Source organism: Oncorhynchus clarkii, chromosome 29 (genome assembly GCF_045791955.1).
Source record: "Oncorhynchus clarkii lewisi isolate Uvic-CL-2024 chromosome 29, UVic_Ocla_1.0, whole genome shotgun sequence".
Lineage (NCBI taxonomy): Eukaryota > Metazoa > Chordata > Actinopteri > Salmoniformes > Salmonidae > Oncorhynchus > Oncorhynchus clarkii.
This window is the reverse complement of record NC_092175.1, coordinates 42406757-42421756: the sequence shown is the minus strand read 5'-3', so window position 1 is coordinate 42421756 and position 15000 is coordinate 42406757. Positions and strand designations below refer to the sequence as shown.

The following is a 15000-nucleotide window of genomic DNA, read 5'->3' as shown; positions in this document are numbered from 1 at the left end:
GAAATGCTGAATACAACAGGTGTAGTAGACCTTACAGTGAAATGCTGAATACAACAGGTGTAGTAGACCTCACAGTGAAATGCTGAATACAACAGGTGTAGTAGACCTCACAGTGAAATGCTGAATACAACACGTGTAGTAGACCTTACAGTGAAATGCTGAATATAACAGGTGTAGTAGACCTTACAGTGAAATGCTGAATACAACAGGTGTAGTAGACCTTACAGTGAAATGCTGAATACAACAGGTGTAGTAGACCTTACAGTGAAATGCTGAATACAACAGGTGTAGTAGACCTTACAGTGAAATGCTGAATACAACAGGTGTAGTAGACCTTACAGTGAAATGCTTACTTACAGGCTCTTACCAACAGTGCGATTTTTAATTTTAAAAAAGGTATTAGGTGAACAATAGTTAAGTAAAGAAATAAAACAACAGTAAAAAGACAGGCTATATACAGTAGAGAGGCTATATACAGTAGAGAGGCTATATACAGTAGAGATGCTATATACAGTAGAGGCTATATACAGTAGAGAGGCTATATACAGTAGAGAGGCTATATACAGTAGCGAGGCTATATACAGTAGTGAGGCTATAACAGTAGAGAGGCTATATACAGTAGAGAGGCTATATACAGTAGAGAGGCTATATACAGTAGAGAGGCTATATACAGTAGAGAGGCTATATAGAGTAGAGGCTATATAGAGTAGAGAGGTTATATACAGTAGAGAGGTTATATACAGTAGAGAGGCTATATACAGTAGAGAGGCTATATACAGTAGAGGCTATATACAGTAGAGAGGCTATATACAGTAGAGAGGCTATATACAGTAGAGAGGCTATATACAGTAGAGAGGCTATATAGATTAGAGGCTATATAGAGTAGAGAGGTTGTATACAGTAGAGAGGCTATATACAGTAGAGAGGCTATATACAGTAGAGGGGCTATATACAGTAGAGAGGCTATATACAGTAGAGGCTATATACAGTAGAGGCTATATAGAGTAGAGAGGTTATATACAGTAGAGAGGCTATATACAGTAGAGAGGCTATATACAGTAGAGAGGCTATATACAGTAGAGAGGCTATAACAGTAGAGAGGCTATATACATTTGAGAGGCTATATACAGTAGAGATGCTATATACAGTAGAGAGGTTATAACAGTAGAGAGGCTATATAGAGTAGAGAGGTTATATACAGTAGAGAGGCTATACAGTAGAGAGGCTATATACAATAGAGAGGCTATATACAGTAGAGAGGCTATATACAGTAGAGGCTATATACAGTAGAGAGGTTATAACAGTAGAGAGGCCAAATAGAGTAGAGAGGTTATATACAGTAGAGAGGCTATACAGTAGAGAGGCTATATACAGTAGAGGCTATATACAGTAGAGGCTATATACAGTAGAGGCTATAGACAGTAGAGAGGCTATATACAGTAGAGAGGCTATATAGAGTAGAGAGGCTATATACAGTAGAGAGGCTATATACAGTAGAGAGGCTATATACAGTAGAGACTATATACAGTAGAGAGGCTATATACAGTAGAGAGGCTATAACAGTATAGAGGCTATATACAGTAGCGAGGCTATGTACAGTAGAGAGGCTATATACAGTAGAGAGGCTATATACAGTAGAGAGGTTATATACAGTAGAGAGGCTATATACAGTAGAGAGGCTATAACAGTATAGAGGCTATATACAGTAGCGAGGCTATAACAGTAGAGAGGCTATATACAGTAGAGAGGCTATAACAGTAGAGAGGCTATATACAGTAGAGAGGTTATATACAGTAGAGAGGCTATATACAGTAGAGAGGCTATAACAGTATAGAGGCTATATACAGTAGAGAGGCTATATACAGTAGAGAGGCTATATACAGTAGAGAGGTTATATACAGTAGAGAGGCTATATACAGTAGAGAGGCTATAACAGTATAGAGGCTATGTACAGTAGAGAGGCTATATACAGTAGAGAGGTTATATACAGTAGAGAGGCTATATACAGTAGAGAGGCTATAACAGTATAGAGGCTATATACAGTAGCGAGGCTATAACAGTAGAGAGGCTATATACAGTAGAGAGGCTATATACAGACACCGGTTAGTCAGGTTGATTGAGGTAGTATGTACAAGTAGATATGGTTAAAGTGACTATGCATATATGATGAACAGAGAGTAGCAGCAGAGTAAAAGAGGGGTTGGTTGGGGGGAGGCACACGATGTAAATAGTCCGGGTAGCCATTGCTGTTAAAGTAACAGTTTTTCTACTTTAGTAAAATGTAATTAAAGTAAAAGTACTTCATAGGACTCTGGTCTAAAGTAGTGCACTATATAGGGAATAGGGTGCCATAGGACTTTGGTCTAAAGTAGTGTACTATATAGGGAATAGGGTTCCATAGGGCTCTGGTCTAAAGTAGTGCACTATATAGGGAATAGGGTTCCATAGTGCTCTGGTCTAAAGTAGTGCACTATATAGTGAATAGGGTTCCATAGGGCTCTGGTCTAAAGTAGTGCACTATATATAGTGAATAGGGTTCTATAGGGCTCTGGTCTAAAGTAGTGCACTATATAGTGAATAGGGTTCCATAGGGCTCTGGTCTAAAGTAGTGCACTATATAGTGAATAGGGTTCTGTAGGGCTCTGGTCTAAAGTAGTGCACTATATAGGGAATAGGGTGGCATAGGGCTCTGGTCTAAAGTAGTGCACTATATAGGGAATAGGGTGGCATAGGGCTCTGGTCTAATGTAGTGCACTATATAGGGAATAGGGTTCCATAGGGTTCTGGTCTAAAGTAGTGCACTATATAGGGAATAGGGTTCCATAGGACTCTGGTCTAAAGTAGTGCACTATATATAGGGAATAGGGTTCCATAGGGCTCTGGTCTAAAGTAGTGCACTATATAGGGAATAGGGTTCCATAGGGTTCTGGTCTAAAGTTGTGCACTATATATAGGGAATAGGGTTCCATAGGGCTCTGGTCTAAAGTAGTGCACTATATATAGGGAATAGGGTTCCATAGGGCTCTGGTCTAAAGTAGTGCACTACATAGGGAATAGGGTGCCATAGGTCTCTGGTCTAATGTAGTGCACTATATATATAGGGAATAGGGTTCCATAGGGCTCTGGTCTAAAGTAGTGCACTATATAGGGAATAGGGTGCCATAGGACTCTGGTCTAAAGTAGTGCACTATATAGGGAATAGTGTGCCATAGGACTCTGGTCTAAAGTAGTGCACTATATAGGGAATAGGGCTCTGGTCTAAAGTAGTGCACTATATAGGGAATAGGGTTCCATAGGGCTCTGGTCTAAAGTAGTGCACTATATAGGGAATAGGGCTCCATTTGAGATGCAGAGTGTGTGTGTTGTAGGTTGGGTCCTGGTTGACTCTGATTGGAGTTGAAAGTGTTTCTTGTACCGGATTAATTGTATTTACTCTGAACTCTATAGTGTTGTCAAGAACTATAAACTCTTTGAACCATCTTAAATAATTGTCAGCTGGTTATTTATCAACAGAATTATGACTGTTTCTAAGTAGGACAAACATTTACAGTCTGGATAAACAGGGAAAGTAGAAGTTTTTTTTTTCGAAATGGTGCTTTCTTCTTGAGTGTGTGTGTGTGTGTGTGTGTGTGTGTGTGTGTGTAAGTGTGAGTGTGAGTGTGAAAGAGAAGAGTGAGGAAGGATATACATTGTTTTTACTATAATTTTATTTTCAAAATAACTACGGCTGCTAGTGAATATCTACACGCCCCTTGCAGAGTCTTCGCATGTCCCTGCCTTAACAATATACTGTATTGTTGGGAGCTCGTAACGTACCATGTCCCTGCCTTAACATTATACTGTATTGTTGGGAGCTCGTAACGTACCATGTCCCTGCCTTAACGTTATACTGTATTGTTGGGAGCTCGTAACCCACCATGTCCCTGCCTTAACGTTATACTGTATTGTTGGGAGCTCGTAACGTACCATGTCCCTGCCTTAACGTTATACTGTATTGTTGGGAGCTCGTAACGTACCATGTCCCTGCCTTAACGTTATACTGTATTGTTGGGAGCTCGTAACGTACCATGTCCCTGCCTTAACGTTATACTGTATTGTTGGGAGCTCGTAACGTACCATGTCCCTGCCTTAACGTTATACTGTATTGTTGGGAGCTCGTAACGTACCATGTCCCTGCCTTAACAATATACTGTATTGTTGGGAGCTCGTAACGTACCATGTCCCTGCCTTAACGTTATACTGTATTGTTGGGAGCTCGTAACGTACCATGTCCCTGCCTTAACGTTATACTGTATTGTTGGGAGCTCGTAACGTACCATGTCCCTGCCTTAACGTTATACTGTATTGTTGGGAGCTCGTAACGTACCATGTCCCTGCCTTAACGTTATACTGTATTGTTGGGAGCTCGTAACGTACCATGTCCCTGCCTTAACGTTATACTGTATTGTTGGGAGCTCGTAACGTACCACGATGGCCTTGCTACTTAAACTACGGTACTTCCTGTTGATGGCCTTGCTACTTAAACTACGGTACTTCCTGTTGATGGCCTTGCTACTTAAACTACGGTACTTCCTGTTGACGGCCTTGCTACTAAAACTACGACACTTCCTGTCGATGGCCTTGCTACTAAAACTACGACACTTCCTGTTGATGGCCTTGCTACTTAAACTACGGTACTTCCTGTTGATGGTCTTGCTACTAAAACTACGGTACTTCCTGTTGATGGCCTTGCTACTCAAACTATGGTTCTTCCTGTTGACGGCCTTGCTACTAAAACTACGGTACTTCCTGTTGATGGCCTTGCTTGTTTTTTGTGTCAGAATTGCTCAAGCTCAGTACATTTAGTTGGGAATCATTGATGGACAGTAATATTCAAATCTTCTCTGAATTCAAAAAAAAAAAAAAAACAGATTTAAGTCAGGACTGAGACTGGACCATTCAGGAACAGTCAACACCTCTTGGAAAGTCATTGTGGTCTGTCTTTAGGCATGGAAATGTGTGTATTGTCATTCTGACTAAATAAAACTCTATCCCAGAGTTTAGAAGACTGAGGCAGATTTTCCGCTTACTTTTTCTCTGGGCTTTGATCGTATTTCATATTTCTGTTGATCCTGACAAATTCCCCCAGTCACTGCCGGTAACAAGCATACCCATAACATGACGCTGCCACCACAGTACTCGAATACACAAAGGGATCAACAACATTGCATTCACTCCACATTACTGGCCTTTATCCACTCCAAATCATTAATTCTGTTTGTAACAAGGCTGTTATGTGGTACTGTATGTCACACCCTGGCCATAGAAAGGCTTTTTATTCTCTATTTTGGTTAGGCCAGGGTGTGACTAGGGTGGGCATTCTATGTCCTTTTTTCTATGTTTTGTATTTCTATGTCTTGGCCTGGTATGGTTCTCAATCAGGGACAGCTATCTATCGTTGTCTCTGATTGAGAACCATACTTAGGCACCCTCCCCCCCCCCCCCCCCACCTGTTTTGTGGGAAGTTAACTTTGTAGTTGTTCAGGGCACATAGCCCAAAGCTTCACGGTTGTTTTTTTTTGTTCTACGTTTTGTCGGCGTCATTTTCAAATAAAGTTAAAATGTACGCTTACCATGCTGCACCATGCTGCAACCCTTAGGTTGTCATTAGTCTCTGTGTGTCGTCTCAGTGTGTAGTAAAAACATTATGCCAGAGGCACACCAGGGTCAGGTTGTCATTAGTCTCCGTGTGTCGTCTCAGTGTGTAGTAAAAACATTATGCCAGAGGCACACCAGGGTCAGGTTGTCATTAGTCTCAGTGTGTAGTAAAAACATTATGCCAGAGGCACACCAGGGTCAGGTTGTCATTAGTCTCCGTGTGTCGTCTCAGTGTGTAGTAAAAACATTATGCCAGAGGCACACCAGGGTCAGGTTGTCATTAGTCTCAGTGTGTCGTCTCAGTGTGTAGTAAAAACATTATGCCAGAGGCACACCAGGGTTAGGTTGTCATTAGTCTCAGTGTGTAGTAAAAACATTATGCCAGAGGCACACCTGGGTCAGGTTGTCATTAGTCTCAGTGTGTCGTCTCAGTGTGTAGTAAAATCATTATGCCAGAGGCACACCAGGGTCAGGTTGTCATTAGTCTCAGTGTGTAGTAAAAACATTATAACAGAGGCACACCAGGGTCAGGTTGTCATTAGTCTCAGTGTGTAGTAAAAACATTATGCCAGAGGCACACCAGGGTCAGGTTGTCATTAGTCTCAGTGTGTAGTAAAAACATTATGCCAGAGGCACACCAGGGTCAGGTTGTCATTAGTCTCCGTGTGTCGTCTCAGTGTGTAGTAAAAACATTATGCCAGAGGCACACCAGGGTTAGGTTGTCATTAGTCTCAGTGTGTCGTCTCAGTGTGTAGTAAAAACATTATGCCAGAGGCACACCAGGGTCAGGTTGTCATTAGTCTCAGTGTGTAGTAAAAACATTATGCCAGAGGCACACCAGGGTTAGGTTGTCATTAGTCTCAGTGTGTAGTAAAAACATTATGCCAGAGGCACACCAGGGTTAGGTTGTCATTAGTCTCAGTGTGTAGTAAAAACATTATGCCAGAGGCACACCAGGGTCAGGTTGTCATTAGTCTCAGTGTGTAGTAAAAACATTATGCCAGAGGCACACCAGGGTTAGGTTGTCATTAGTCTCAGTGTGTAGTAAAAACATTATGCCAGAGGCACACCAGGGTTAGGTTGTCATTAGTCTCAGTGTGTAGTAAAAACATTATGCCAGAGGCACACCAGGGTCAGGTTGTCATTAGTCTCCGTGTGTCGTCTCAGTGTGTAGTAAAAACATTATGCCAGAGGCACACCAGGGTCAGGTTGTCATTAGTCTCAGTGTGTCGTCTCAGTGTGTAGTAAAAACATTATGCCAGAGGCACACCAGGGTTAGGTTGTCATTAGTCTCAGTGTGTAGTAAAAACATTATGCCAGAGGCACACCTGGGTCAGGTTGTCATTAGTCTCAGTGTGTCGTCTCAGTGTGTAGTAAAATCATTATGCCAGAGGCACACCAGGGTCAGGTTGTCATTAGTCTCAGTGTGTAGTAAAAACATTATGCCAGAGGCACACCAGGGTCAGGTTGTCATTAGTCTCAGTGTGTAGTAAAAAAATTATGCCAGAGGCACACCAGGGTCAGGTTGTCATTAGTCTCAGTGTGTAGTAAAAACATTATGCCAGAGGCACACCAGGGTCAGGTTGTCATTAGTCTCCGTGTGTCGTCTCAGTGTGTAGTAAAAACATTATGCCAGAGGCACACCAGGGTTAGGTTGTCATTAGTCTCAGTGTGTCGTCTCAGTGTGTAGTAAAAACATTATGCCAGAGGCACACCAGGGTCAGGTTGTCATTAGTCTCAGTGTGTAGTAAAAACATTATGCCAGAGGCACACCAGGGTTAGGTTGTCATTAGTCTCAGTGTGTAGTAAAAACATTATGCCAGAGGCACACCAGGGTTAGGTTGTCATTAGTCTCAGTGTGTAGTAAAAACATTATGCCAGAGGCACACCAGGGTCAGGTTGTCATTAGTCTCAGTGTGTAGTAAAAACATTATGCCAGAGGCACACCAGGGTCAGGTTGTCATTAGTCTCAGTGTGTAGTAAAAACATTATGCCAGAGGCACACCAGGGTTAGGTTGTCATTAGTCTCAGTGTGTAGTAAAAACATTATGCCAGAGGCACACCAGGGTCAGGTTGTCATTAGTCTCAGTGTGTAGTAAAAACATTATGCCAGAGGCACACCAGGGTCAGGTTGTCATTAGTCTCAGTGTGTAGTAAAAACATTATGCCAGAGGCACACCAGGGTCAGGTTGTCATTAGTCTCCGTGTGTCGTCTCAGTGTGTAGTAAAAACATTATGCCAGAGGCACACCAGGGTCAGGTTGTCATTAGTCTCAGTGTGTAGTAAAAACATTATGCCAGAGGCACACCAGGGTCAGGTTGTCATTAGTCTCAGTGTGTCGTCTCAGTGTGTAGTAAAAACATTATGCCAGAGGCACACCAGGGTCAGGTTGTCATTAGTCTCAGTGTGTAGTAAAAACATTATGCCAGAGGCACACCAGGGTCAGGTTGTCATTAGTCTCAGTGTGTAGTAAAAACATTATGCCAGAGGCACACCAGGGTTAGGTTGTCATTAGTCTCAGTGTGTAGTAAAAACATTATGCCAGAGGCACACCAGGGTCAGGTTGTCATTAGTCTCAGTGTGTCGTCTCAGTGTGTAGTAAAAACATTATGCCAGAGGCACACCAGGGTCAGGTTGTCATTAGTCTCAGTGTGTAGTAAAAACATTATGCCAGAGGCACACCAGGGTCAGGTTGTCATTAGTCTCAGTGTGTCGTCTCAGTGTGTAGTAAAAACATTATGCCAGAGGCACACCAGGGTCAGGTTGTCATTAGTCTCAGTGTGTCGTCTCAGTGTGTAGTAAAAACATTATGCCAGAGGCACACCAGGGTCAGGTTGTCATTAGTCTCAGTGTGTCGTCTCAGTGTGTAGTAAAAACATTATGCCAGAGGCACACCAGGGTCAGGTTGTCATTAGTCTCAGTGTGTAGTAAAAACATTATGCCAGAGGCACACCAGGGTTAGGTTGTCATTAGTCTCAGTGTGTAGTAAAAACATTATGCCAGAGGCACACCAGGGTTAGGTTGTCATTAGTCTCAGTGTGTAGTAAAAACATTATGCCAGAGGCACACCAGGGTTAGGTTGTCATTAGTCTCAGTGTGTAGTAAAAACATTATGCCAGAGGCACACCAGGGTTAGGTTGTCATTAGTCTCAGTGTGTAGTAAAAACATTATGCCAGAGGCACACCAGGGTTAGGTTGTCATTAGTCTCAGTGTGTAGTAAAAACATTATGCCAGAGGCACACCAGGGTTAGGTTGTCATTAGTCTCAGTGTGTAGTAAAAACATTATGCCAGAGGCACACCAGGGTCAGGTTGTCATTAGTCTCAGTGTGTCGTCTCAGTGTGTAGTAAAAACATTATGCCAGAGGCACACCAGGGTCAGGTTGTCATTAGTCTCAGTGTGTAGTAAAAACATTATGCCAGAGGCACACCAGGGTCAGGTTGTCATTAGTCTCAGTGTGTAGTAAAAACATTATGCCAGAGGCACACCAGGGTCAGGTTGTCATTAGTCTCAGTGTGTCGTCTCAGTGTGTAGTAAAAACATTATGCCAGAGGCACACCAGGGTCAGGTTGTCATTAGTCTCAGTGTGTTGTCTCAGTGTGTAGTAAAAACATTATGCCAGAGGCACACCAGGGTCAGGTTGTCATTAGTCTCAGTGTGTCGTCTCAGTGTGTAGTAAAAACATTATGCCAGAGGCACACCAGGGTCAGGTTGTCATTAGTCTCAGTGTGTAGTAAAAACATTATGCCAGAGGCACACCAGGGTCAGGTTGTCATTAGTCTCAGTGTGTCGTCTCAGTATGTAGTAAAAACATTATGCCAGAGGCACACCAGGGTCAGGTTGTCATTAGTCTCAGTGTGTAGTAAAAACATTATGCCAGAGGCACACCAGGGTCAGGTTGTCATTAGTCTCAGTGTGTCGTCTCAGTGTGTAGTAAAAACATTATGCCAGAGGCACACCAGGGTCAGGTTGTCATTAGTCTCAGTGTGTCGTCTCAGTGTGTAGTAAAAACATTATGCCAGAGGCACACCAGGGTCAGGTTGTCATTAGTCTCAGTGTGTCGTCTCAGTGTCTAGTAAAAACATTATGCCAGAGGCACACCAGGGTCAGGTTGTCATTAGTCTCAGTGTGTAGTAAAAACATTATGCCAGAGGCACACCAGGGTCAGGTTGTCATTAGTCTCAGTGTGTCGTCTCAGTGTGTAGTAAAAACATTATGCCAGAGGTACACCAGGGTTAGGTTGTCATTAGTCTCAGTGTGTAGTAAAAACATTATGCCAGAGGCACACCAGGGTCAGGTTGTCATTAGTCTCAGTGTGTCGTCTCAGTGTGTAGTAAAAACATTATGCCAGAGGCACACCAGGGTCAGGTTGTCATTAGTCTCAGTGTGTAGTAAAAACATTATGCCAGAGGCACACCAGGGTCAGGTTGTCATTAGTCTCCGTGTGTCGTCTCAGTATGTAGTAAAAACATTATGCCAGAGGCACACCAGGGTCAGGTTGTCATTAGTCTCAGTGTGTCGTCTCAGTGTGTAGTAAAAACATTATGCCAGAGGCACACCAGGGTCAGGTTGTCATTAGTCTCAGTGTGTCGTCTCAGTGTGTAGTAAAAACATTATGCCAGAGGCACACCAGGGTCAGGTTGTCATTAGTCTCAGTGTGTCGTCTCAGTGTGTAGTAAAAACATTATGCCAGAGGCACACCAGGGTCAGGTTGTCATTAGTCTCAGTGTGTCGTCTCAGTGTGTAGTAAAAACATTATGCCAGAGGCACACCAGGGTCAGGTTGTCATTAGTCTCAGTGTGTCGTCTCAGTGTGTAGTAAAAACATTATGCCAGAGGCACACCAGGGTTAGGTTGTCATTAGTCTCAGTGTGTCGTCTCAGTGTGTCGTCTCAGTGTGTCGTCTCAGTGTGTCGTCTCAGTGTATGGTAACAGGTTACATTAGGCTCAGTGTGTCGTCTCAGTGTGTCGTCTCAGTGTGTCGTCTCAGTGTGTAGTCTCAGTGTATGGTAACAGGTTACATTAGGCTCAGTGTGTCGTCTCAGTGTGTAGTCTCAGTGTGTAGTCTCAGTGTGTAGTATCCGTGTATAGTCTCAGTGTGTAGTCTCAGTGTGTAGTCTCAGTGTATGGTAACAGGTTTCATTAGTCTCAGTGTGTAGTCTCAGTGTGTAGTCTCAGTGTGTCGTCTCAGTGTATAGTCTCAGTGTGTCGTCTCAGTGTGTCGTCTCAGTGTGTAGTCTCAGTGTATAGTCTCAGAGTGTCGTCTCAGTGTGTTGTCTCAGTGTGTAGTCTCAGTGTGTCGTCTCAGTGTGTAGTCTCAGTGTGTAGTCTCAGTGTGCAGTCTCAGTGTGTAGTCTCAGTGTGTCGTCTCAGTGTATGGTAACAGGTTACATTAGGCTCAGTGTGTAGTCTCAGTGTGTAGTCTCAGTGTGTAGTCTCAGTGTGTAGTCTCAGTGTGTAGTATCAGTGTGTCGTCTCAGTGTGTCGTCTCAGTGTATGGTAACAGGTTTTCATTAGTCTCAGTGTGTAGTCTCAGTGTGTCGTCTCAGTGTATGGTAACAGGTTACATTAGTCTCAGTGTGTAGTCTCAGTGTGTCGTCTCGGTGTGTAGTCTCAGTGTGTAGTCTCAGTGTGTCGTCTCAGTGTGTAGTCTCAGTGTGTCGTCTCAGTGTGTAGTATCAGTGTGTAGTCTCAGTGTGTCGTCTCAGTGTGTAGTCTCAGTGTGTCGTCTCAGTGTGTAGTATCAGTGTGTAGTATCAGTGTGTAGTCTCAGTGTGTCGTCTCAGTGTGTCGTCTCAGTGTGTCGTCTCAGTGTGTCGTCTCAATGTATGGTAACAGGTTACATTAGGCTCAGTGTGTAGTCTCAGTGTGTCGTCTTAGTGTGTAGTCTCAGTGTGTAGTCTCAGTGTGTAGTCTCAGTGTATGGTAACAGGTTACATTAGGCTCAGTGTGTAGTCTCAGTGTGTCGTCTCAGTGTGTAGTATCAGTGTGTAGTCTCAGTGTGTAGTCTCAGTGTGTAGTATCAGTGTGTAGTCTCAGTGTATGGAAGTAGGTTACATTAGTCTCAGTGTGTTGTGTTTTAGAGGGTTAGGGTTAGGATATGTTGTGTTTTAGAGGGTTAGGGTTAGGGTATGTTGTGTTTTAGAGGGTTAGGGTTAGGGTATGCGCTCTCTCTCTCTCTCTCTCTCTCTCTCTCTCTCTCTCTCTCTCTCTCTCTCTCTCTCTCTCTCTCTCTCTCTCTCTCTCTCTCTCTCTCTCTCTCTCTCTCTCTCTCTCTCTCTCTCTCTCTCTCTCTCTTTGTGTGTGTCTTTTAGCGTGACCTGGCATGAGAGGTGTTAAGAGTAAGCCCATTACAGCACTGTAGAGGAATTTTGATGGCCTCTTCAATCCACATATCAGCACTAGTGTCCCATTCTACAGCCAATGGTTCCACCCAATAAACAATGTTTGTGATAAACAAGACCAGTGTTTCTGGCCAAAGTTTAGTCTTCAGTGACAATCCAACAGGATTCAGCTGCTGTTGGGAATAACGGCTTTCAAACATGGAAGATTTGTAGCAAAGAAACACATTTGTCTTCCAAGAATAGATAAAAGTTATATTCTAAGGTTCTATTCTAAAGTTATATTCTAAGGTTCTGTTTTAAAGTTAAATTCTGAAGCTCTATTAGTCTATTTTAAGGTTATATTCTGAAGTTCTATTCTAAGGTTCTATTATGAAGTTCTATTCTAAAGTTCTATTCTAAGGTTCTATTCTAAGGTTCTATTCAAAAGTTCTATTCTAAAGTTATATTATAAGGTTCTATTCTAAAATTCTATTCTAAGGTTCCATTCCAAGTTTCCATTCTAAGGTTCCATTCTAAAGTTATATTCTAAGGTTCTATTTTAAAGTTATATTCTGAAGTTCTATTAGTCTATTATAAGGTTCTATTCTAAGGTACTATTTTAAAGTTCTATTCTAAGGTTCTATTCTAAGGTTCTATTCTAAAGTTCTATTCTAAAGTTCTATTCTAAAGTTATATTCTAAGGTTCTATTCTAAGGTTCTATTCTAAGGTTATATTCTAAAGTTCTATTCTAAGGTCCTATTCTAAAGTTCTATTCTAAGGTTCTATTCTAAGGTTATATTCTAAGGTTATATTCTGATGTTCTATTCTAAGGTTCTATTCTAAAGTTCTATTATAAAGATCTATTATAAGGTTCTATTATAAGGTTCTATTATAAAGTTATATTCTAAGGTTCTATTATGAAGTTCTATTCTAAAGTTCATCTTCCAAGAATATATAAAAGTTATATTCTAAGGTTCTATTATGAAGTTCTATTCTAACGTTCTATTCTAAGGTTCTATTCTAAAGTTCAATTCTGAAGTTCTATTCTAAAGTTCTATTCTAAAGTTCTATTCTGAAGTTCTATTCTGAAGTTATTTTTTAAGGTTCCATTTTAAGGTTCCATTTTAAGGTTCCATTTTAAGGTTCTATTCTAAGGTTCTATTCTACGGTTCTATTCTAAGGTTCTATTCTAAGGTTCTATTCTAAGGTTCTATTCTAAGGTTCTATTCTAAAGTTTTATTCTAAACTTCTATTCTAAGGTTATATTCTAAAGTTTTATTCTAAAGTTCTATTCTAAGGTTCTATTTTAAGGTTCTATTCTGAAGTTTTATTAGAGTAGCATAGCATAGCGTAGAGTAGCTTAGCGTAGAGTGGCATAGCATAGCGTAGAGTAGCATAGCATAGCGTAGAGTAGTTTAGCGTAGATTAGCATAGCATAACGTAGAGTAGCATAGCGTAGAGTAGCTTAGCGTAGAGTAGCATATTCTAAAGTTCTATTCAAAGGTTCTATTCTAAAGTTCTATTCTGAAGTTTTAATCTAAAGTTCTATTCTAAGGTTCTATTCTAAGGTTCTATTCTAAAGTTATATTCTAAAGTTCTCTTCTGAAATTCTATTCTCTGTATTCTCTGCCTTTCAGGTGTAGGAGTCCCCAGCCATGACAATAACGTGTGAAGGTGGGCCCAGGGCCAGCAGTCTGTGTGTGTGTTCAGGCCTATGGAGGCCACGGTCTCTCCTCCTGCTCTACACGGTCCTGGAGCTGGTTGTGGTCCACTCCACCCCGGTCCTAGGAGCTCTGGAGCTCCAGCTGGATGAGGAGCAGCCGGCAGGGACCATCGTAGGGGACATCAGTGCTGGGCTACCCCCCGGCATCACCGCCTCGCTGTACTTCATCTCCGACCACGAAGGGACAGGTGTGGGCAGCGACCTCAACATCGACGAGACCTCCGGGATCATCACCACAGCACGCCGCCTCGACCGCGAGCAGAGGGACCACTACAGCTTCATCGCCGTCACCATGACCGGGGTCACAGTCGAGGTGTCCGTCACGGTCAACGACATCAACGACCACGCGCCGGCGTTCCTCAAGCCAAAGGCATTGCTGAAGATCCCGGAGCAGACGGCGGTGGGAACACGGGTTTCCCTGGAGCCGGCGTCAGACGCGGACCGCGATCAGCTGACCACCCAAGGATATGTGATCAAGGAAGGCAATGTGGGGCAAGCCTTCAGGCTGGAGACCAAAAGAGCTGCTAACAAGGTATGGTACAATATAGCATAGCGTAGAGTAGCTTAGCGTAGAGTAGCATAGCGTAGAGTAGCTTAGCGTAGAGTAGCATAGCATAGCGTAGAGTAGCATAGCGTAGAGTAGCATAGCATGGCGTAGAGTAGTTTAGCGTAGAGTAGCATAGCATAGCGTAGAGTAGCTTAGCGTAGAGTAGCATAACTCCCGAGTGGCTCAGCGGTCTAAGGCACTGCATCTCGGTACTAGAGGCTACATACCCTTGTTTGATTCCAGGTTGTATCACAACCGGCCGTGATTGGGAGTCCCATAGGGCGGCGCACAATTGGACCAGCGTCGTCCATAAGAATTTGAAGAATTTAACTGACTTGCCTAGTTAAATGAATGTTAAATAAATAAATTACGTATAGTAGCATAGCATATCATATCATAGCATACCATAGCATAGAGTAACATAGCAAAGCACCCAGGGACACGTGATCAAGACCAAAAGAGCTAACACGGTTTATCAAACTGGTGTTTTACAATAGGATACTCTATTGTCCACTTAAATGGAAATCTATTTTGTGAGGCCAGTGGTACAATATACACGAAAAACAATACAGTACCATTTTTCTCTAAGCAGTTTTCAACATAGAAATAGAATGACATGATCGGGGATTCCCCCATTCAAGTCAGTGATGGACTAAAAGCAGGAAGTGTACCCATCCATCTGTGCTGTGATTTGTTGAATCAACTTAACTGACATTACAAACAAATACATTCCATTGCATGAGCCACATCAGTTAAACATAATTTTGAAT

The 15000-nt window shown here is 42.5% G+C and overlaps 1 protein-coding gene across 1 annotated transcript in view; it reads left to right on the top strand.

The window, feature by feature from the left end:
• Positions 1–15000, top strand: part of LOC139388242 (dachsous cadherin-related 1b) — a 239018-nt gene that overhangs the window by 29043 nt on the left and 194975 nt on the right. Inside the window, exon 2 of the mRNA XM_071134790.1 lies at positions 13598–14215. Coding sequence (XP_070990891.1) covers positions 13616–14215 — 600 coding nt within the window. The 5' untranslated portion in view covers positions 13598–13615. The remainder of the gene's footprint in view (positions 1–13597; positions 14216–15000) is intronic.